The sequence below is a fragment of the Procambarus clarkii genome, chromosome 52 (assembly GCF_040958095.1).
Source record: "Procambarus clarkii isolate CNS0578487 chromosome 52, FALCON_Pclarkii_2.0, whole genome shotgun sequence".
NCBI classification, from domain to species: Eukaryota; Metazoa; Arthropoda; class Malacostraca; order Decapoda; family Cambaridae; genus Procambarus; species Procambarus clarkii.
Genome location: NC_091201.1, coordinates 28,970,343 through 28,993,799, shown reverse-complemented (window position 1 = coordinate 28,993,799; position 23,457 = coordinate 28,970,343). Strand labels below are relative to the sequence as shown.

At 40.6% G+C, this 23,457-nt stretch overlaps 1 protein-coding gene across 1 annotated transcript; it reads right to left on the bottom strand.

Annotated features, from left to right (window-relative positions):
• Window positions 1-973: 973 nt before the first annotated feature.
• Window positions 974-23,159, bottom strand: LOC123763598 (adenosine receptor A1). The gene is made up of 6 exons (XM_045750810.2): window positions 22,963-23,159; window positions 10,540-11,067; window positions 6,827-7,032; window positions 4,609-4,641; window positions 2,533-2,739; window positions 974-1,184 (listed from the first exon to the last, which is right to left on the bottom strand). The coding sequence occupies exons 2-6, from the start codon at window positions 11,039-11,041 to the stop codon at window positions 999-1,001; spliced, it is 1,134 nt and encodes a 377-aa protein (XP_045606766.1). The 5' UTR covers window positions 11,042-11,067; window positions 22,963-23,159; the 3' UTR covers window positions 974-998.
• Window positions 23,160-23,457: the final 298 nt, after the last annotated feature.

Sequence of the window (23,457 nt, the reverse complement as noted above, 5' to 3'; positions counted from 1 at the left end):
AATCATTCTTTTTTGCAACAGCGCATGCACCTTTCTTGCTCTGCATGTTTTTTTTCCAAGGTGTTGTTATTGTTTCAGTATTAAAGTAAAGGTGCAAGTATGAGAAGAGTACTTAAATAGGCAAGCAGTGGCAGTATCACTCGCATGACATTGGCTCAACAGAGAGGACAGTTTCCTTTTCATCTGCCCAATCTCTACAATTATTGCAAGTTGTCCGAAGTGATTCTAGTGTGATTTCTCCTGGCATCACTTCATACCCCCCCTCCCAAAATCCCTTGGGCACCATCATAGGTTGATTGATGCTGCACTGGCATTACTTATGGTAAGATTAATGTCAGCAACACAGACTGTCAGTCTGCGTTGCTGACATTAATTAGTCTACACTATTAGTTCATGGACTACTAGTGTGGCTGGATGTTCATGGGAGTGCCACAGCACCCAAGAAGTGTGTGAGGGACAAGAGTGGATGCACTGTGAACAGTTTACCTCGGGTTGCTGTTGTGGGCCACTCATCATCATAATAATTCATTGTGTCGGGGAACAGGAAGCCAGAGTGTGTTCATACACGTTTTGGCTTTTATCGAGGACCCCCCCCCCCCCCATAAAGGCCGAATTACTGACCCCATCCAGGATGCAACCCCACAACAAGCTGACTAACTCCTGAGCATCTACTCACTGCTAGGTGAACAGAAGCATTAGGTGAAAGGAAATGTGCCTAACCATTTCTGTCCCGCCTGGGATTCGAACCTGTAATTCTCGATTGTGTGTCAAGAATGAACCCGACTTCACTAATGGGACCTTAATCATATAGATGACGACAGCAGTGGCTAGGAATGCTAGAGGCATTCTGACTGATGCTGCAGGCATGGGTGGGGATAGTTGTAGCTCATGGAATGGTTTTGGATGCTTTGGATTTTGGATGAGGTGTGGTTGTTACAGTGGCAGGAGTAGAAGGCAACAACAAAGAGGGTGACACATTACTAGATGTTTAAATAGGGTTATTGATCTCCACAGTAGAGGACTGTAAGCTTGGGTTTTATCAGAGTTGATGGGGGCAGTTCTTCAGTGTGTTTTGAGTCAAGCTGGCAAGCATCACTTGGCTGAGATTGAGACTCGAAATTCAACTCTGTTGATTGTCGCAGCAGGCGGTGCCAGACGAGTTTCTTTAAGGATTTGTTGAAGTCCTGAGGGGGGGGGAAAACCTCTAGTTAGTTTCTACCGCTGGGTCACTTCTACTATTTCCCTATTTTGTTTGCACCATTTACTCACAACTCTCACAATGTGGAAATCTTTCCTTGTACCCCTGTGGCTCATATGAGTCTCCTAACTTTCACTACCTTGCACTACAGTTTTAAAATTCTGAAAATTGTCCTTTTCATTAATACATTATCAAGGATTATATTGTGCTACAGGCAAAAATGAAAACAGTGAAGATACATAACATGGGGACAGATTAAAGATGATAAATAAATACTTACAATGACAAAATTATAACACGTGACATGAACAAAGTGCGACATAGATTTATAATATTGCCCCCCTAATGCTATGTGGTTTGGACTCAACTCTAATATAAGTTTACTGACCAACCAGCAAGTATACTTTAGTCAGAAACAGAGACCAGGACTAAAGTAAACTGTGTAAATGCATCGAGAATTAGGGTGCACCTGTCAATGTATAAATATCCCTTTGCTTTTGCCACATGATTTACATATTTTGATAATGCTATACCTTTATTTACTACTTTTTTTAAATAAAATTTTAAGATTTAGGAATCTTGAAGTCATTCAAAAATGTTTGATTAAAAATTTATCTGATACTTGTATTGGATGCTTACAAAATTGTTTGTAAATTTTGTAATTAATTCTATGTGGGACAGGACAGGATTCTTAATACATTGTTTGTTCGTTTACGAGGTTCAAGCCATTCAATTAACCTGGATTAATTTTCAGAAAATTACTGCACTCTATGATAATCTCTGAAAGCAATATAAAGAAAATCTTGTACTGAATGAAGTGAACCGTATACAATAATTAAAATATAAGCCTTCAATTATATAAATTAGACAGCTTCATATTGGCAAAATATGGGAGTAATATCGAGTTGTATAAGCAGATATCGTCCGTAACCCGCTGCTCATGTCATGTTAAGTCTTATCCATGTCACCATTTCCATTTAAGCTATGTAATCTGTTCACATGTGTATATATATCCTCACCTTTTACATTTGTCAACAGTAGTTACTAATGCATACATATATATACCGTACATGCATATGCACACAAATGCACATTTGCATATGTACAATAAGTATATAAATGTAGCTATCACATACAGTATTCTTATTTTGTGACCTCATTCTAACAATTCATAAACACACCTAACAGTACATACCCAAATAAACGAACATATGTAAATCGGAAGAACAATTAGAGGAAAAAAAAGGTGTGTGTGTGTCCTATGGAGACACAGGAACAAGATATACATATTGGTAAGCACTAAACCCTAATCCCATTACTAATAAGAAGGTTACCTGCATACTGTAGGCATAGAGGAAGGGGTTGAGGGCTGAGTTTGCATGGCTGAGGATGATGGAGAAGTAGAGGAGCAGCATGGGTACTGGGCAATTCCTGCAGATGGCCTGGATGCAGTTGATGATGTTAATCGGGAGCCAACTCACCATGAAGAAGAGCACTATGATGCTCATGCTCTTGGCAGCCTTCACCTCCCTGCTACTAGCCTGTGAAGGCAAAGCAGGGAAATTTTACACGAGGATGAAAGGGTTACCTATAGGAAAGGGGGTTACCTATAGGAAAGGGGGTCACCCAAAGAAAGTGGGGGGGCATTACCTGAGGAAGAAGGGGGGAACTGAGGCAGAAGTGGGTTATCTGAGGAAGAGAGAAGTTACTTTAAGAAGAGGGAGTTACCAAAGGGAGAGGTATTGCTCATTCCTTTTTCTACTTCTTTCTTTTACCCTGATCTGGCTTAGCAAATCCTTGACATCCTCCATAACAGTGATGACTGCTTTCCGATTAACTCATTCGTCAGTTCTTTTAATCTGTCTATCCCTATTCCTTGATGATATTTTGACTGAGCAGACTGGAAACTTTCTGACCTTTGCCTCTGTTCCTTGATCCCTTCATCAATTTCAACTAACCTGACTGGAAGCTACCCCTCAGTTCTCTCCAGCTCTCTACCTGCCATGTCATGAAAAAGTGCATTCCTTGATAAATTCTAACTGTGCATGCACTCTTCGTTGTAAGCACAGCTCGGAAGAAGCACCTATTCTTGTGCTGAGGCTTGCAGGGGGTCAATTTTCTAAATGAAAGAAATGGAGATCATGTGTCTCCACTATCAATGCTAACACTCCTCTTTCCCATATCTGGAAGATGAGGAGCCATATTGCTGGTAAATTAATTCCTGAATGTTATTGTTCATTTCCATAGTTCTGTTATTGCTTACCTAATGTCAGCCATGAATGCTCTTTTACTCAAACACTTGTCTGTCATTAGCACCAGTCCTCACATCCCTTGTGACTTTTTAACCTGTAAATCCCATGCTGAATCTTGCCCGTTAAACTTGGCACAGACCCTACAAAGATACCAGTGATGCTTGCTCTGAACCTCCACTGCAGTGTCCATTAAAAGCCCTTCCCACACTCCTTTGCAGTCTTTTAATGCAAGGATTGCACACTTGCAGCTTTCTCTTTCTGTACTCATCTGCATGTGTCACCTTGTGGAGAGTTTTACTTGTTAACTATCGTATAGCCCGAACCTGTAAGATGAAATCTGTGTGTCCCAGTTTCCGCCTCTCGCCCCACCCGCCTATTTTGAAATGTCTCTTTCTTTTTGACATTGTTCCTATATTTTCTGCTCTCATATTGGCATCGTGAATGACGAGCCCTCTGATCTTGGTAATTTCTTTTGAGAATTACTTTATCGAGGTGTGTATCATGTAAAGCACTGAAATTTGTTATACCATACATTTTAATGTTAGAGTGTGGGCACTCCACTTACACTCTATACTTTAGACTATGTACTCAGCTCTATATGTGATGTTTAAAGTACTGTATATCATTTCCTACAGGTAAAAAATAAGGAAGGCATACATCCTTTAAAGGGAAACTATAAAATGACTTTAAAACATATATATGAGGTAAACACAATCATATATTTATTACTAACAAGCTGTAGACTAGAAAAACAAGGACAGTAGCTCATTGCGAGTGCAGCTGGTTATTCAAGCTTTGGGTTGCGTGTGATTATTCTCCAACAGTGTCTACTCTGCTGCCAGGGGGGGAGTGCTAGGTTCAGTGATTAAGCCAAGTTGATCGTGATGGGAGATACAAACTCGTTAAAATATGCATTTAAAATATAGAAGTGATGTTAAAGTATACTTAGCTACTGCCAAAGGCATTGTTACAAAGTTGAAAAGTGGAATTATTTATTTTTAGCTCATCTGAATGAGTTAAAAGCAGATAGTGAGGCTTGTGAGATATAAACAAGCTATGTAGGATGCTAGCAGTCTTTTTAATAGATAGTCTACAGGTAATCAAGCAAAAGCAGCCTTAAAGCTTTTATGCAATAAATCATAAATTTATTTGGTATACCTTTTGTTCTGAAACTGCAGATTTTGATTTTTTCTGGAATTAGAACATTTTGACGAGTTGAGACCACCACTTCAAGAGAAATGATAATAGTTTTATGACACCTACTCACAGTTGCAGCAGAAGACTCCATCTGAAACACTAGTTTTTAAAGATGTTAAGACATTAGATTTTTAATGTATGAGCCATATTTGGATGAAGACAAGAACTGGGCTTTCACAGATTAGTATGTCCATGGCACTTAAAGCACACTCCAGAAGGCGTGCCAAGCATATTTTACTTTAAATGAAATTACTCTGTGTGGTGACACTGTCATAATACCCACATGTGTGCACTATTTTTCAGCTCTGGATTTCGGTCTTGATTGAGCCGCCTTCTCGTGTCCCTGTTTTCTGAGACCGATTTTTATGATATAGGCTTCATTTCAGCCCATGTATGATGGGTGGTGCTGCTGCTGATACACAGCACCCTGTGTATAGTGCTGCTGTTGATCCTCCACTCTTTTATGAGACAGTTAGAGTGGCATCTGTTTGCCGCTTGAGCCAGTTATCCGCTGGCTTCCAATGCTGCTACTGCCTTGGCTGGTTTTGTTTGCTCTGCATCTTGGTCTTCTTTATTGGTTAGGGCTTCTAAGTGGTTTCATGCTGTAGACTTATAGGTCCCAACTAATGCAGGATCAGTATTGGAGGCTACTCCTTCTGGGGTTGGAGGTTTGAAGGGCTACTCCTTCACTCCTCTGTGATACAATTCCAGTTTGGGTAAAGATCACAGAACATTGGGGTTGCAGGAGAAAGGGCCCCATGGCTACCCTTGGACCCTCTTTTGTGCTTAATTCCTGGCTCTTAAGGGTTTGTTACTCCATACAATCATGTTTTCTTGTTTCCCATCTTGGCACAATATTGACTCCTCCACTCTTGGGGTGCATTGCCTGGTCCATACTTTGAGCCTGGATAAGTTACTTCCCTGTGCAGGTTCCCATTGTTTTATCTACCTTTAAGTTTGGCTTTAACTCATGGACACTTAATGGAAGAAAGCCCTGTGCTATACTGCCATAACTGCATTGTCCTTCTTACAGTTACACACCTCTTCACAAAATATCCTGATTTTCAGAATGCTTTGAAATGTTTCCTTCTCAATGTCCCATTTGAGTCAATTGTCCCTCAATAAAATCCTTGGTGAATCTGATGCCTTTGCTCTTGTATTGGCATTCTGAGTGATATCTAGGAATTTTATACCATTCTCTGTCACAGATGGTGTTGAATGGTCTTCCAGGCTTGGCACCTTTTGATCATTACTTACTGTGATGACCAGCAATACCTCTCAGCAGTACACACACACCTGGATTGATGAACACCCCTCCATCATTACATTATGCATCTGCAGTTATGAAGATTCCACTTCAGTACATACACTTGTAGCTTTCAGTAAACACATTTAATAATTATTCAACTATTTCTAATGCACATATACACAAGCAATTATCTACACTATTATTTTCAAATCCCACCTGTAATTAGCAACAGACTCTAACCACAAGGTAGTCAGCAGCTGTGACAAGTAACTCTCATACTCGACCAGAACACACTAGAAAGTGAAGGGACGATAACGTTTCGGTCCGTCCTGGACCATTCTCAAGTCGATTGTCAAGTCATTAGACAATCGACTTGAGAATGGTCCAGGACGGATCGAAACGTCATCGTCCCTTCACTTTCTAGTGTGTGGTCTGGTCAACATACTTCAGCCACGTTATTGTGACTCATCGCCTGGAACTCTCACACTCCACTATACACTTGTCACTAGTAACTCTCACACTCCACTATACACTTGTCACTAGTAACTCTCATACTCCACTATACACTTGTCACTAGTAACTCTCATACTCCACTATACACTTGTCACTAGTAACTCTCATACTCCACTATACACTTGTCACTAGTAACTCTCATACTCCACTATACACCTGAAAGAAACAATAAATCCTCTACTCCACAATTGAAAGTAACCATTCAATCACTAGATTGATCAATCATTCAATTCAACGATCATTCAGTGATATTCAATCACAATCAACTTGATAATGGACCAGGACTGACCGAAACGTCATTATCTCATCTTCTAGTGTGTGGTTTGGTCAACATTCAATCACTACTCTTCACATCTGTAACAAAAAACCTTACTAACTCTACGCTTGAAAATAATTCTTCCTCCAATAAATACGCACCTGCTTAAGAATAACATTGTAGATTCTAGCGTAGCAAATGATCATAATTGGCCCCGGGACAAATATGGTGTTGAAGGCGAGGAAGATGAGGTAGCTATAGCTCATGACCTGCGTGAAGATGCAATGGTCGTCGTACTCCTCGTGCCATCCCATCATAGGCATCAGACCCACCAGTGTCCCCGAGACCCAGCATGCCAGGATGATGCCTGCGTGGGGCACCAGTAGGAGCACCAGTAGCAGTGACACCGGCATGCAGACACCACCACCAGTAGGGGCAGGGTAGGAGTAGCAACAGCAGTGAAAAGGAAAAGTGGAAGTTATTATAGATGTTATGAGTTAGTCAATAATTGCAATACACACACATTTTCTAGATTGTTTATGAAATATTACTGTCAGTTTACAAGATTGGTTGTAGGAATAAATTATGATGTCATGGAGCATACACAGTAACAAATTATAAATAGATTAATATGAGGAATGTGTGCAAGCAATGATGTATATTTGCAAAATCTTGTTGGCATAACAGGCAAAACATAGCAGAAGCATGGTGAGTGGGAGTTAACTCATCCTTAGGCAGTGAGTAGCCTATTGCAGATAATAACCAACAATAGCCTATTGTTGGGAGAGTGTTGTTAAGATAATTAGGAGCAAGCCATTGTTCAATTAAGTGCTCATGCGTTAAGCACGTGTGGCTGGTACACAGCTTAGTCTGAGCCATTTCCCACTACTAATAAAGGGGTGGGAGGAAAGCCATCGGAATAGGTCACATTTAAGAGTGCACAGTTTGTTTTCCATAATACCAGGCTAATGATCATTTCAATGGTTACAGATGCTTTATGAGTGACTGGGTAGAAATTTGAATAAGAAATCCCATTATGGAATATGGAACACACATAAGTGGCCTCCTTAATTCTTCATGAGATAGCTTTATGCAATATTGTATGCTCGTTGCCAGCTACTTTTAATGCACAGCATTCCTTTGTTATTGTGGTTAACTCTTACAGTTCCCTTGTGGCTTTAGAGTCTTCTCGCCTTTTGGTGGTCAAAATCCAATACTGGCTGTTTCTCATCTTTAACAGATTTATGACAGTCAATATTTGCTGGGTACCTTATCTGGACCAGATGGGGTTTCACCTTGGGTGAGAATGTTCATCTGAGCTGAGTATTCCACTCCAATTGATATTCCAGACATCCTTGTGCATTGGAATCTTAGCAGATATATGGAAAAATGCAAACATAGTTCCACTACAAAAATGGTGGCAGAGTTAAATTATTGACCCCTCTAAATTATAGACCCATATCATTAACACGCATGGTAGTCAAAACACTAGAAAAAATAGTTAATCCCAAATGAGGTGAACACCTAGAGATTAATGACAATAATGGACAGACAGTATGGTTTTCAAACAGGAAGGTCCTGTGTAATAAATCTACTTTATTTATTTATTTATTTATATATATACAAGAAGGTACATTGGGATTGTGAGGATACATAGCATAGTAATTACATTCTTGTAAAGCCACTAGAACATGCAGCATTTCGAGCAGGTCCTTAATCTAAGAAAATTTTAAGTAGGTAAATACTAGCAAAATTTATAAAAATGATAAGTTACATAGCAAGAAAAAAATAAATGAGAGAAAATTGTAGGTACAGTATATTAAAGCACATAGGTAGCTCAGATGGATTGCAATGACAGCTTGAATGGTAGTTTAACAAACATTAGTAGGCACAATACAGCATCTGGCTAGCACATAAAAGAAGACAGCAATGAACACAATGATAAAGTTGTTAGGATTAAGTACATAAAGATTGGGAGATTGAGTAACACTAGATACAGAGCAAATTTAACACTCGGTGTAGGAAACTACGAAGATGAAATTAGGTACTTTTTGTTTTTGAATGAGGCAAAAGTTTGACAGCTTTTCAATTCACTAGGGAGTGAGTTCCATAGACTAGGTCCATTTATTTTGATAGAGCGTTTACACAGATTAAGTTTGACCCTGGGGATATCAAAGAGATATTTGTTTCATCTGTCCAGTGAGAGTTTCAGAGCATGGTTTGCATTTAAGAACAGGGTTTTGTAAATGTAGTTGACACAAGAGAATGTGTGGAGGGAGTTAATATTTAGCATGTTAAGGGATTTAAACAAGGGAGCCGAGTGTTGTCTGAAAGCAGAGTTTGTTATTATTCTGATAGCAGATTTTTGCTGGGTGATGATGGGCTTGAGGTGGTTTGCAGAGGTAGACCCCCCATACACAGATACCATAATTAGGATAGGGATAGTTTAGTGCATAATATAGTGAGAGGAGAGCAGAGTTAGGAACATAATATAACACACACAGGACCATAACAGGAACATAATACTTAGTTTTTATGATAGAACCTCAGAGATTCTACAAGAAAGAGACAGTTAGGTTGACTGTATTGGGATCTAAAAAAGGCTTTAGATATACTGTAGTCCTACACAAGAGGATGTTTTGGAAACTGGAATATGCTGGAGGGGTGACAGGGAGACTTAACATAGATGAAACATTTTCTAATTGACAGAAAGATGAGGGCAGTATTCAAAGAAAGAGACAGTTAGGTTGACTGTATTGGGATCTAAAAAAAGGCTTTAGATATAGTCCTACACAAGAGGATGTTTTGGAAACTGGAATATGCTGGAGGGGTGACAGGGAGACTTTTAACATGGATGAAACATTTTCTAATTGACAGAAAGATGAGGGCAGTATTCAGAGGCAATGTATCTGACTGGAAGGGTTTTACTAGCAGAGTTCCGCAAGGTTCGGCTCTTATGCCCCAGTAATGTTCATCATCTGCTTAAATGATCTACAAGAAGAAATACAAAATTATATGAACATTTTTCACTTGATGCTAAGATACTGGGGAAGATAGGAGACCTAGAAGATTGTCATGCCCTTCAAATTGATCTAGATAAAATAAGTGCTTGGAGTGCCATGTGGCAAATGGAATTCAGTGTGAATAAATGTCATGGAATGTGGAATTGGAGAAAATAGACCACACACAAATTACAAATTATGTGGAAAGGAATTAAAGAACTCTAATAAAGAGCGAGACTTAAGGGTGGTTTTGGATAGTAGACTGTCACCGGATGAACACACAATGAACATTGAGTGAGGAGCATATGGGTTGCTTTCCAACTTCAGACTCGCTTTTAATTACATAGATGGTGAAATACTAAAACTGTTCTTGACTTTTGTGAGACCAAAATTGGAATATGCAGCAGTTGTATGGTGCTCATATCTCAAGAAGCTCATCAATAAACTGGAAAAGGTGCAACGGCATGCTATAAAATGGTTTCCAGAACTGAAAAACATAAATTACGAGGAGAGGCTAGAGGTGTTAAATATGCCAAAGCTAGAAGATAGAAGAAAAAGAGGTGATATGATTACCACTTGCAAAATAATAACAAGAATTGACCAAATTGACAAAGAGAAATTCCTGAAACCAGCAACTTCAAGAACAAGAGGACACAGATTCAAGTTGAGAGAACACAGGTGCTGAAAAAATATTGGAGTGGTAGATGGTTGGAAAAAGTTAAGTGAGAAGGTGGTGGAAGCCAAAACTTTTGGTAGTTTCAAAGCGTTGTATGACAGAGTACTGGGAAGACAGGACACCACAAGCATAGCTCTCATCCTGTAACTGCACTTGGGTAATTACACACATATAAGCAAAGCATTTGCATACTCACGTTTGGTTATTTTGACATTCAGTATTCTGATGTAGCTTATCGGGTGAAGAATGGCCCAGTAGCGATCCACACTGACAGCCACCAGGCAGAATACCGAGATTACGCATAGAGTAAGCAGTGTTGAGAGCATCAGTAGACATGCCCATAGTGGCCTAGGCAGTCCCACTGACGTTAGGATGGCGAAGGGGATGCCTACTAAACCCACCAGGAGGTCAGCCAGTGCCAGGGACACTATGTAATAGTTTGTGAGGCGGTGCAGTTTCTGGTCTACAGTGAAGACAGCGATGGTGAGAGCGTTGCCAATGATGGATATGATGGCCACTAAAATCTCACTGGTGATGTAGAAGATGTCCAGAGGTGGCAGCCCAGTGACCCAAGAAGTGGAATTAGATAGTGGTTCTGTGACATTATCAGGGAGGATGAAGCTATCTGGTTCAGGCACCTGCGTGACTCCTTGGTGTGTCAGGTTCAGCACCGATGCACTCCATGTGAGTAGATCCATGACCACAGTTGCACTGCTCTTCAACACTGCAAAACAGTCTTCTTTTGTATTTAGATTTAAAACAATTCTCATGTTATATTTTTCACTACAGTATCTGCAATCAAGCTCTGACCTACATGAAAAGTTCACATCACTTACGTGATTCATTAGGAATTTCTCTCATATTGTAATACAAAAATCAGTTTTGCTCATTATCCTTAACAAAGTCATTTGATTTGTGTTAATTCCCTCCTGCTATGGAATGCCTTTTCCGTTAAACAAATTTTCTGCCATTCACACACTACTGCTCTGTTTACAGATGGGTTGGAGTCAGCTCACAGTGTTTACTCTTCTGTATTTCCTGATCAAACTTGTATTGTGCTGCATTTTCCCGGCAGAGCTTTATGCTATTTTGCATGCTTTATGCCAGCTACCTTTTATGTGCCAATATTCCTTTGCTAATAGAGTTGACATAGTGGCCTCATAGATCTAAAATATTTTAACCCTTCCCATCCTATGGTGGTCAAAATCCAGCACTAGCTCTTTCTTATCTTTAACAAATTTATAACAATAGAATTTTGCTGGGTATTCAGCCATATTGGTGTGACCTCGAATGAGCTTATGTTCCCTGCTGTTAAAGTGGCCATTTCTTCCTTCTTGTCCCATAAAAGGATTCCATATTCAGTCAGTCATATTGCAAACCTCAACTATTGGTGTGATCGTTGGTCTGGTATTATAGATAACAAACTGTGTACTGTATTCTTAAATGTGATGTATCTCCTTTCCCATAGCCTTTCTATTATACAGTCTTTCTGGTTTGGCAGTTTCTTTTGATAATTACTTAACACAATATATGAAAAAATTGTACAGCAGAAAGCAGCTTTCTGCATTAAGGTTATGAGAGACTCAACATCTGCAACACTGTCTAGAGACACCATATAGTGCTGTAAATTGGCTAGCCAGTGTTACCAATGCACCAACACATGGCTTGTGTGAAAGTTTGTTGAACAGAAGTGTTGCCCACTTTTTTTCTTTCCAACCATTTGGGGTGGATGGTCTCGCTTCATGCAGGTCGGCATTCAATCCCGACTGTCCAAGTGGTTGGGCACCATTCCTTCCCTCATCCCATCCCAAATCCTTATCTTGATCCCTTCCAAGTGCTATATAGTCTTAATGGCTTGGCACTTTTCCCTGATAATTCCTTCCTTTAAATTTAATATTCCTATTACATGCAATGTACACGTAAGTATTGCACACATCAGCCACTAAAAATAATAATGAAAATTCCCTGCATGTGATATAATTGACTTCTTTGTAAGTAATCTAACTCCCCTTAGCACTAAGCTTATGCTGATTGCTGTGTTTTACAGAAAAACAAACATGCACAGACTACTAGTGTTAAACTAGTGAACTGTCTTTAAGTTCTGCATATAGTTAAAAGCACTACAGCTTGTTACTTAAATACACAGAGTAGTATTTTCGGTTTCTCGAAGTCACCTCCTCAAGCCTTTGCAATTTCAACTTGTTAAATGAAATCCGATAATAGCCATAAATAGTATAATATAATACATGCATATAGCATGGTTTTAAAAATCCCCTTTGTGTAGATACCGTCTCACGTAGGAATATCCATCATAAAATAGCCAAGACAGCTAAAGCTGCATGTAACAAACATGAAGCTGAACTAGATCTACTGTTATAGGTGTCGCCTCCTGTATGTTTTCCTTGGGCTAACATGTATGGCTTCTGCTCTTCTCTCCTACCTGTTGAGATGTACAAGTCAAGACATTTGGTGTGTAAAGGACTCGTTCAGGTCATCGGATCACCCACCGAATGGGCCACCTTGTGTAGGTGGATATGGTTGTTTGAGCCATGGTGTGAGGGGAGGAAGAGGGGGGGTCTTCACACTGGGTTGGGCAAATGCCTGTTGTTAAGGATGTAGTGTATATTGTTATAACAACAATAGGTTCGAGACCAATCACGCATACGGTCTCTAAGCTAAGCAACATGTGTGGGGGAGCCAGTTACATAACTGATATGTTTATCTGCACATCATCTCCCATCCACTGGGCAGCAGTGAAAAGGTTATATTTACCCACATTTACTTCCTGTCCTTTTACCCACCATAATATTCCTTTTATATTTACCCACAATATTCCTAGTTAGCAAACTAGGAATATTTGGTTACAATTTCTGGTAGTAGATCATTTTGAATGAAATATTTACACATTTCTTAAACACTTATTATACAGTTGTATCCTTTTGCATTCAATCACATAGCGACAAAGGATGTGTGAATAATTTTGCTGACAGCTTACAGATGGTCAGGTCTACATCTGCAGGTCATTCAAAGTCCCAGAGACACTTATAGTTGCATCTAAGCCAGCCAGTAACAACTCCTAATAGTCTTTTTTATTTTACTGGATGATCCATAGATGTGTGTCTTCTTGCATGATAATATGTTAGATGGAATTACTAGACTTCATTATGCCTCAGATCTACAAGGTTTTGTTGAGGTTCTTAATGTATTATTGTTCTCAGACTGCTTATTGGCAATCCAAGGTTATAATCAAATCCTTCTTTGCAGGCAGATTCTTTGCCTAACTCATCAGCTTTATCATTTAGACAAATATAGTACAACCAAATTATTAATGATGGTAATAGAGTCCATTTGATGTGGATTCCATCTCATGTTGGCTTCTGAATGCATGACAGAGCTACAGGAAGGTCAAGGGAGGAAAATGATATCTACAACAAAACATGCCTAAAGATAATAGAAAAGGCAGCCAAAGTGGCAGGGAGAACCATAGCAAAGATCCTAGTGCTGTACTTGGGGATTTTAATCAGAAGGAAAAAAAATTGGTTAACAAACAATCCTGACAGTGGAAAGGAAAGAGAGAGAGAGAGCAATATTAGATGCCAAAATAGATAAATGCTTCCTGTGGCAGCATATCATAGAGCCATCATGAGAAAGTGGAAAGGATCTAACAGCTACCCCGAGACCTGGTGTTTGCCAAAAATGAAGATGTATAGAAATTCAATTTTAGGTGCCACAAGAGACCAGTGATCAGTGTGTTACCATGTTTGATTACATTGTAGAACTGAAAGAATCAGACCAAAAAGAAGGATGTAGATAGCAAGAGCACACAGAAGAGAGGGTTCCATAAAAGTTAGGGCTTATTTGCAGGATGTTCAATGGGAGAGTGAAATGGAAAGAAAGTCATCAAAGGAAATTATGGAACTCATAACACGGAAATGCAAAGTAGCAACGGGACAGTTCATACCTCTCGGGAGGGAAGTGGACAAAAGGATGGGTAAAGGAAAAGTAAAAAATAGATATGGAGCAGGTATAGGGACAAATAAGGGGGTACTTATGAGGGCCAGTAATGAGTACACCAGAATCAGGAGGGTAGAAGAGCAGCAGTGTGAAAATGACATTAAGATAAAAGCAAAACTCCAACCTCAGCTATTGCATAGCCATATATGGAAGGAAAATAACTTTACAGTGCCATGTAATCAGACTACTGGGAGAGGGAGGAACACTGTACCACTCTTGGAGAATGATGAAAAGCTATGTGAAGAAGTCAACGAGAAGTTGCAAGAGGTCTACAAACCAGAACTAGATTGATGTCCAAGGAGAGATGACAAATGTGAACCTGAAACAACACACAACATAATGAAAGTTACTATAGAAGAGGTAAACAGTTTTGCTTCACACAGTTCCTTCAGGAACTGTGTGAAGCCAAACAGCGGCAAGACAAGACCAAATATCACTGGTTACTGAAGAAAGCTGCATAGATTTTGAGTCACCCATTAGCTAGTGCATCCAACAGTACACTAGAGACAGGAGAGCTACCAGAAATCTGGAAAAAGGGAGGTCAGATATTCAATAAAGGGGACAGACATGAAGCAGTAAATTACAGACCAGCATCACTAACATGCATGCAAAATACTGGAAAAGGTCATCAGAAAAAAAAATTGTAGAATGTTTGAAAAGTAAATTTTGTAACAGAGGCACTTCACAGCTTCAGAAGGAAAATCATGCTGAAAAACTTGATTGTATTTTATGGCAGGGTCACCAAACTAAAACAAGATAATGAAGAATGGGTAGACTGCATCTTCCTAGATTGTCAGAACGTTTCTGATACAGTCTCTCACAAAAGACAACACACAAGTTCCATTTGAAAAAATGGAACTGACAACATTTTGGTATATCCTGGATCATTATCAAGTTGTGTAATGGACTTGATAATGGTCCAGGATGGACCAAAACATCATTAATTCCTTTATTTTGGGTTGGGTGAAATACACATGATGGAGAGAAGTGCAGATAACAGGAAAAACACTGGACTAAGTACAGGAGTACCTGATGGACAGAAAACAAAGTCACAATTCAGAATATGTCAGGCTGAAGACGAGTAAAAAGTGGTGTTCCACAGGGCTCTATCCAAGAACTGTTACTCTGTCTAATTTATGTAAATAACTTCACAGAAAGAATGAGCAGCTTCCAGCTTCCACTGATGTCTCCTTATTTTATCTTCCTTTAATTTAAAGTCTTCCTTTGCCACATTGCCAATTTTTTCAGATGTTACAAAGTTATCGAGTAGTCAGAACTTAAAGAGATTTGTAAGGTGCTGCAAGAAGACCCTAACAAACTTCAGGAGTGGGCAGATAAACAATGGCTGGAATTCATTTCAAATAAGCATTAAGTAATGAAGGATGAATAAGGGATATACAGTTGTGTGATTACTTACAGGTCTCCTAAGGGAAAGGCAACCACAAGAAATACAAAAAGAAAAAACCTGGGAGTGGATATAAACCCAACACTAATATCAGAAGCTCATCTAAACGATAACATCAGCACCATATGCGAAATTTGAAGACATAAAAGAATCATTTAAGAACTTAAATCAAGGAGGATTTCATGTCCGTATAGAATGCCTATGTGAAACCATTACTTGCAGCACCAGCATAGACCCTATGCCTCGTAAAGCACAAGAAACAACTTGGGAGAATTCAGAGGTTTGCACCTAGATTAATGTCAGAATTGAGAATGCTTAACTATGAGGACAAGTTCAGAGAATGTCTTCTCACAACCTAAGAGGAGAGAAGAAACAGAGGGAACATGATTACTGCATATAAGATGTTGATGGGAATAGACAATGTGACAAAGGAAGACTTTAAATTAAAGGAAAATAAAATAAGGAGATATCAGTGGAGGTTGGAAATTCTTCTTCCTTGTATAGGTGGTCAGCAAGTGGAATGCATCAAAGGAAGAGATTGTCTTAAGCCAATTCCATCTACAACTTTCAAAAAAGTATGATCAAAACTTTAATATTAAGAGATGTAGCTAGTGTGTCAAGTATAAATGGTGGGGCACAAAGGTCTAGATCCCAATCCCTATAGTCGCTGATGGGCAAGCACTTATAATTTATTGTGTTGGGGGAAGGCAGCCAGTGTATACATGTATACAGTATACATGTAATGCTTATGTCAAGGTCCCCCGATGATTGAATTCCTGGCCTCAATTTCCCAAGATGCAACCCCACAATTAGCTAACACCTGGGTAGCTACTGTAATTACTGCTTGGTGAACAGGTACAGTAGGTGATAGAAAACACACACAACCATTTATGTCCCACCAGGGATTTGAATCCAGAATTCCCAGATGTGAATTGAGAACGAGCCCAACTGTACCACTGTATTTGCACTTTGTCCAAAATGAATTTTTCCACTTACACTGCTTGTAGAATGTTCTGATTTTCAGATTGATCATAAATGTTATTTTCTCAATATTCCTCGAGTCACTAGACCCATTATAAAATCCTCGGAAAATTGATATACAGTACAGTGGTACCTCGGAATGCAAGTGTCCCTGTATGCGAGTTTTTCGGAATACAAGCAGGATTTCCTCGAAAAATATGTCTCGGAACGCGAGGGTTACCTCGGGACACGAGTTTGTTGATACGCGTACAGGCCGACCCAGCACGTGGTGGTTCAGCGATCGTCGCCCCTCAGTTTACCACTGTCTCGCACCCAGTGACTACCCCACATCAATTCTTCTCGCGGATTTTCAGTGTTTTGATGGATTTTTGGTGATTTGACTATACAATTTGTTATTATATATCTCACCATGGGTCCCAAGAAAGCCAGTGGTAAGGATAAAGACCAGAAAGCCCATGTGAGGATGACAATAGAGGAGAAACAAGAGATCATTCGGAAGCATGAGAACGGTACACGTGTTGTTGAACTTTGTAGGCAGTACAACAAAGCCACATCAACAATATGCACTATACTTAAGAAGAAAAATGAGATTATGAGTGCTAAAGTGGCAAAAGGAGTCAGAACAATAACGAAACAAACACCACAAATACTTGAAGAAGTGGAAAAGTTGTTATTAATTTGGATACACAACAAGGAGTTAAGGGGTGACAGTGTTTCGGAGGCCATTATTTGTGAGAAAGCCAGGGTTTGGACAGATTTGTGGTGAGGAAATCGAGCAGTGAGCCTCAACCAGGACCTAGTGGCACTCAGATAAAACGTCCCAGGGAGAGCACACCAGAAAGGTCTTCACTGCCTGATGTGATAATGGAAGGGGACTCCCCTTCCAAACAGTAACTCCTCTCCTCCTCCCCCCTCCTCACCATCTTCCATACGCCTACAGCATTCAACAGCAAGGCAAGTAATAACTTGAACATAGTTTTGTAGGTTTATTTAGATGAATTAGGTATAAAAATTTAGTTTGATGTGGGGTTTTTGGGGTAGTCAGGAACGGATTAATTCATTTCCCTTTATTTCTTATGGGGAAATTAGCTTCGGAATACGAGTTTTCGGAATACGAGGCGTCTCCAGGAACCAATTAAACTCTTAAACTGAGGTATGCCTGTACTTGTATATCCATACATACTTATATTTTAAAATGATACATAATAGACAGTACCTTTGTGTCTACTTTGACACACAAATACAACCTGTTAGCACGAAAAAACTAAATACATAAAGTGAGAAACAATGAAAGTAAATCAAAGTTATTTTTATGTGGCACCTCAACTCATTTTACCTAATAACATGCAACTTCTCCAGGCTACTACAGCTAAACCACAAGAGCTAGAGAATTTTTATTTGTATTTTTATGCTTCCTGAAGGCTAATTCACAATGTCACAAGAAAAAAAATAATTGTTTCAGAACAATGTTTATTTTGAGCACACTGGGTGATGTCGGCTATTAACAGTTAGCAGCCAAAAGGTTAAGCTGTGACAGCTGCATTTCCTCTAGATAAGTACCAAACAGGATGTACTACGTTTCCTGTGGTGCTTTGGTTTGTCTAGGCTGGTAAATGTCACTGCAACACCAGATAAGACTTACAAGCTTCCTGATGCGATGTCAACATCCAAGCTCCTTGATGCAATCCAACATCCTGATGTGAAAGGTCCTCGAAGACCCCCCATAACAGTGACCATTTCCCCATCTGCATAGCCCATTTTTCTCTTTCCTCTCCTCTCTTTCCCTTGGTGACGGTTTGACAAGATGGAGTGGAATCTTTTTCACCCTCCATGCTATTCATCTTATCTGATCTGCCCTACCTTCTTTTTCATGACACCTTATTAGACGCTGCCCTCCACACTCTTCCTCACTATTCATCACGTGGCATAAGGAAGTTCATTCCTTGTGGAATTTGTACTGTGCTCGGGCTGTGAACTGTAAGCATGTGGCCTGGAAAAGACACCGGTGGCAAAAGACACACGAATCTTTTATTTCAGGAGTGTGTGGTGGACTGTATGTCGTCTGAGTCTGGCAGGCTCAGACGACATTCACTATAAGATGCTTCATCATTTCATTCAGCATGCTTTTCAGTATTGAGGGAAAACTCCAATCCTGAGGGAAAACTATTTAGGGAAAACTATTCAGAATTCGAGTCCTTCCTTATCAGCAGGGCCACTCCTACTCTCCCTTCCCTCTCTTTCCTTACTATATAGTAGTCCTGTGGAAACACTACATTTGTTATGATGCCAGACAATTTTGTTTCTGTGAGTTCTATTACATCTGGGTTTTCTTCCTTTGCCCTTTTGGCCAGTTCACTTGCTTTATTAGTAATTCCATCAATGTTTGAGTACATTACCTTGAAGCTCACTTCCCTATATTCATTATCACATACACTCCCCAGTGATGTAGGAAACCTTTCCATGGGCAGGGCTACTTGGGTAGGTTCATCCTCCTAGCTAGTGCATGCCACTAGCATGCATTGCGTTTCGGCAAGTCCTTAATCCTATGTTTCCTGGAATACAACCCCGCCAAATCGTTAAACAACCAGATACCCATTTTACTGTTGGGTAAACAGAGGCTACAGTTAAGGATCGATGCCCAGTAAATCCTCCCCGGCTAGGATACAAACCCATGACAAAGCACTCGCAAAATGCCAGGCGAGTGTCTTTACCAACAACTACTTAGATCTTGCCCGGGCTTGCTTGGGACAGAAAGAAGTCTAAGGGGTAGGGGGAGGGGGGGTGCTTCGGGTGAGGGCTTCCTGTGGGGTAGTTACGAGGGGTTGGGGGAGGTGGGGAGGGGGATGGAGGGCTTAGATCTTGCCTGGGCCTGCTTGAGGCAGGAAGAACACCAGGGGATTGGGGAGGGAGGGAGGATTTTGGTGGAATGGTGGACATTGTGTATGGGGAAGGGAGGGCTTGGGGTGGGGGAGGAGCTCCTGTGGGTGGCAGGTGGGGGGTGTTGCAGTACCCTCTGCGGTCCTTGAATTGCTGGTTTGTGGTTTCCCACTTCCCTCTGGAATTGTTGGGTTGGAGGCTGAGGTTCCCTGGCTCCCTTCCCTCTCCCTGCGCCTTTTCCTTGCATATTTCCTTACATATTGCAGTTTGCTCTTCTTTGCTAGAATGTCCTCTTTTGTGGCCTTGTTCCTGAATACTTCCTTTATCAATCGATTTTTGTCTTTGTTGTACTGGCCAAGTCAGAAAACCTCTATGCATTGCTCAGCCCCTTCCATTTGAATCTCTCTCAAGATCCCTGACACTGCAGCTTTGTCTTTAGCCCTCCATTATTCCTGCCTGGAACCGTCTTGTTCCTTAATACTTACCACGACTACAGCTATTTTCCTTTCCATTAGCTAACTCGTGCATCTTGCTGCCTCCTGTGAAGTTTCTGCTTTCACTGCAACTTCCTTGACTGTGGACATGGCTTCTGGCTCTTCCTCAGCATTTCAGAAAAGGTGGCACCGATTGTAGAGGTCCCTGTCATTGCTATATTCCCTGCTACCTGGGGGTTGGTTGCTTGGGTGAGAGTCTGAGGAGGGCTTCTTTTTAGGGTTTTCATCTCCTGCATTGCACTTAGTTCCATCTGTAATTTAATTATGGTTTCCCTCACGTCTTTCAATTCGCCACCAATTAACCTCCATCCCTGAGCGATCATCTCCATGTATGACTTGCGTGTGTGTGATTTTGTATGCTCTTTATCAACTGCTTTTCCGATGTCAACGTTACTTTGTCACTGTTTACCTCACAGTGCTCTCATAGCTCTGGAGTCATTTAATCCATTGCATCCTTTTGTAGCCAAAATCCAATATTGGCCCTTTCTTATCTCTAGCTGATTTACAACAGTTGAATTTGCTGGGTTCTCAGGTTCTGTTAAAATCCTATGAATTATATTGGTATTACCGTAAGTGACCATGCAAACACTGCCGCTAAGGAGGCTATCTGCACTTGTCTTATTTTCCCCCCTAAAAGCATTCCTTATTCATATTTCTACCCAGTCATTTATTTCTCGGTCTGGGACGGCCGGAAGGATCTTTGGTTAGATGTTACAGGTAACAAACTGCACTCTCTTAAGGGAAGCCTGTTCCCTTGGCTTTTCTCCTACCACCATAATCAGCAGTGGGAAACGGCTCTGGCTAGGTCGTGTATTAGCCATACACGCTTAACTTATGGGCACTTAATGGAGCGCCGCCCTGCTCCTCCTCGACCGAACTGCATTATCCCTCTTACTGTTGTGTACCACCGTGTAGAATGTCCTGACTTGCAGGTCATTTGTGTGCCTTACTTTTCTAATGTCCCTCGAAGGTATTTGTCCTTCATGAATCCGATACCTTTGATATCACTCGCCTTGTGTGCTTTTGTTCTCAAATTGGTATCATCAGTGATATCTAGCGCCCTTTGAATATTCGACGACACTGATGGGGCTACATAGTCTCCCTGGCTTGGTGCTTTTGATAATTACTTGCAAAATGAAATCACATCACCATGATGTGTCAGTGAGAAAATCGGTAGGAGCTATGAGGAGGATTCGAAGCCACACAACTGGTACTACCAACACACGCCCTACTACACCACGACATGGTCAAAAGCAATGCAACCTGGGATTCACCTGCATTCTCTAGGTGAGAGTTCCATTGAAACCCAGTGGGGGTTTCACGCATTGCTCCCCCCCCCCCCATGCACTCTGGTTGTGGCACAAGAGCTCTACCTCCAATGGTTCTCTTCAAATGCACAATGAAATCACACTAATGCGAAGTATCAGTGAGGTTGGAGGTAGAGCTGGACCACAACAGAGTGCGTGGGGGCAATGCATGAAACACCTGATTGGGTTTCAATGGAAGCCTCAGGACCCCTATAGGATTCAGGTGTATCCTGAGTTGCATTGTTTTTTGACCATGTCGTGATGCAGGACATGGGGGTACCAAGTGTGTGGGTTCGAATCATCCTCATGGCTAATGATTTTCTCATTACTATTTAATAAAGTAAAATATCCAGCTACGGGTATTTCCGCTTCCTCTGCTGACGTGTTAGTTTTATTCTATCGCGTAGACCATCTACGCCATTATAAACATGACTCATTTTTATATGGTATTTTCTTACAATCAAAGTGATGTTTCTGGTAAAGTTTGAGTTGCTAGTGATAAGGGAACAATCAGGGAAAAGCGCCAATGCCATTACGACTATATTGCACTGGGAAGGGGCCAGGATAAGGATTTGGGATGGGGTTAATTTAGTTCATTTATTATGCACCCCACGCCCATCTTGTGGGCGGTAGTGGAAAGGGTTACAGAGGCACATAATGGGCTCAGGGACTGAACCCCACAATTCATTTAGCTAAGCAAGTTACAATCTTGATGGGGGGAAGGAATGGTGCCCAACCACTTGGACGGTCGGGATTGAACGCCGACCAGCATGAAGCAAGACCGTTGCTCTACCGTCCACTCCAAGTGGTTGTTGGTAGTGATAAAGAGGCTCTGTGTTTAATCAAAGGAGGACGTATATAGATGTCATGCAGGTCTGGGGAATGGGAACAAGTATAGAGGTGTTTAGTATGGATGACGAAGGTTCATGGGCGAGAAACTCTGCAAAATTACACACACAACCTTAAACATGGAACACTGAAACGATGCTGGTATATAAGAGAAAAAAAGTATACGTTAAAGACTATCATGACTCCATTAGCAGCGACATGTAAGTAGATCATAGACAGCTGTTGTTAGGTCAATTTCAGTCTCATCTGTTCTGTATATAACATTGTTATAGGGTTGAATAATTATATTTTGTAGCATTATATGCAATACAGAGTCAAGAGGAACCATCCGTGACGTTCTGGACCATTTTCATAAACTTTTTATTTCATAATTTCCCCCGAAATTAAAAAAATCTTCTCGAAAGGGCACCAGCAACCTTTGACCTCAAAAAGTTATATATATTTTATCCTCTTAATAACTCGATGACATTGAGCTCCATAGTTCATGATTTGATCTTATACAGTTAGCGCTGTAAAGTCGCGCTCAGGTTGTCCACAGTTGACGCCCGACGCTAAAGCAACCAAAAAGGCCCATCTTTCCATAGGTTTTGTCATATAAAAAAAAAAGATCTCTTTGTAATGCCCTAATGTGATCATTGCAGCCAGACCTATTATCGAGCTGGCAAACTATAACAAACTAAGTATATAGTTACCTTCAGATTTATATAGGTGATTGTATAATGTCTCAGTGATGACAGACGACGCCTCGAGCCATCATGCTTCTTATAGGAACAGAACAAAGATAAACTGCTTGACGATTCGCTTATTTAAGAGATCATCGATAGAGGGAGAAGTAACAGTCGGAGGTGAGGACGGTGGAGGCGCTCTGGTCCCATGGTGGTACGGAAATGAAGAGAGAGCTGGAAGCGATAGTGTGCGGGGCGGCGGACTGAGAGGTTGGTGCATCAAGCACCCTCTCACACTTGATTGCTCTGGTCTTTATCCTCGCTTGATGCTGTTATTGGTGGTGTAATTTATCTCTCTTTACGTCTGGCAAGTTACCTATGTTACCTTCATGTACAAGCTGTATACAGCGCGGTTATATTAAAGGCGTATATATATGATACATTAATATCGACGGTGGCATTTAAATATCTCTTATAGTACGTTGCCATAATTATATATACGGTGGGTAACTTTTTTATAAT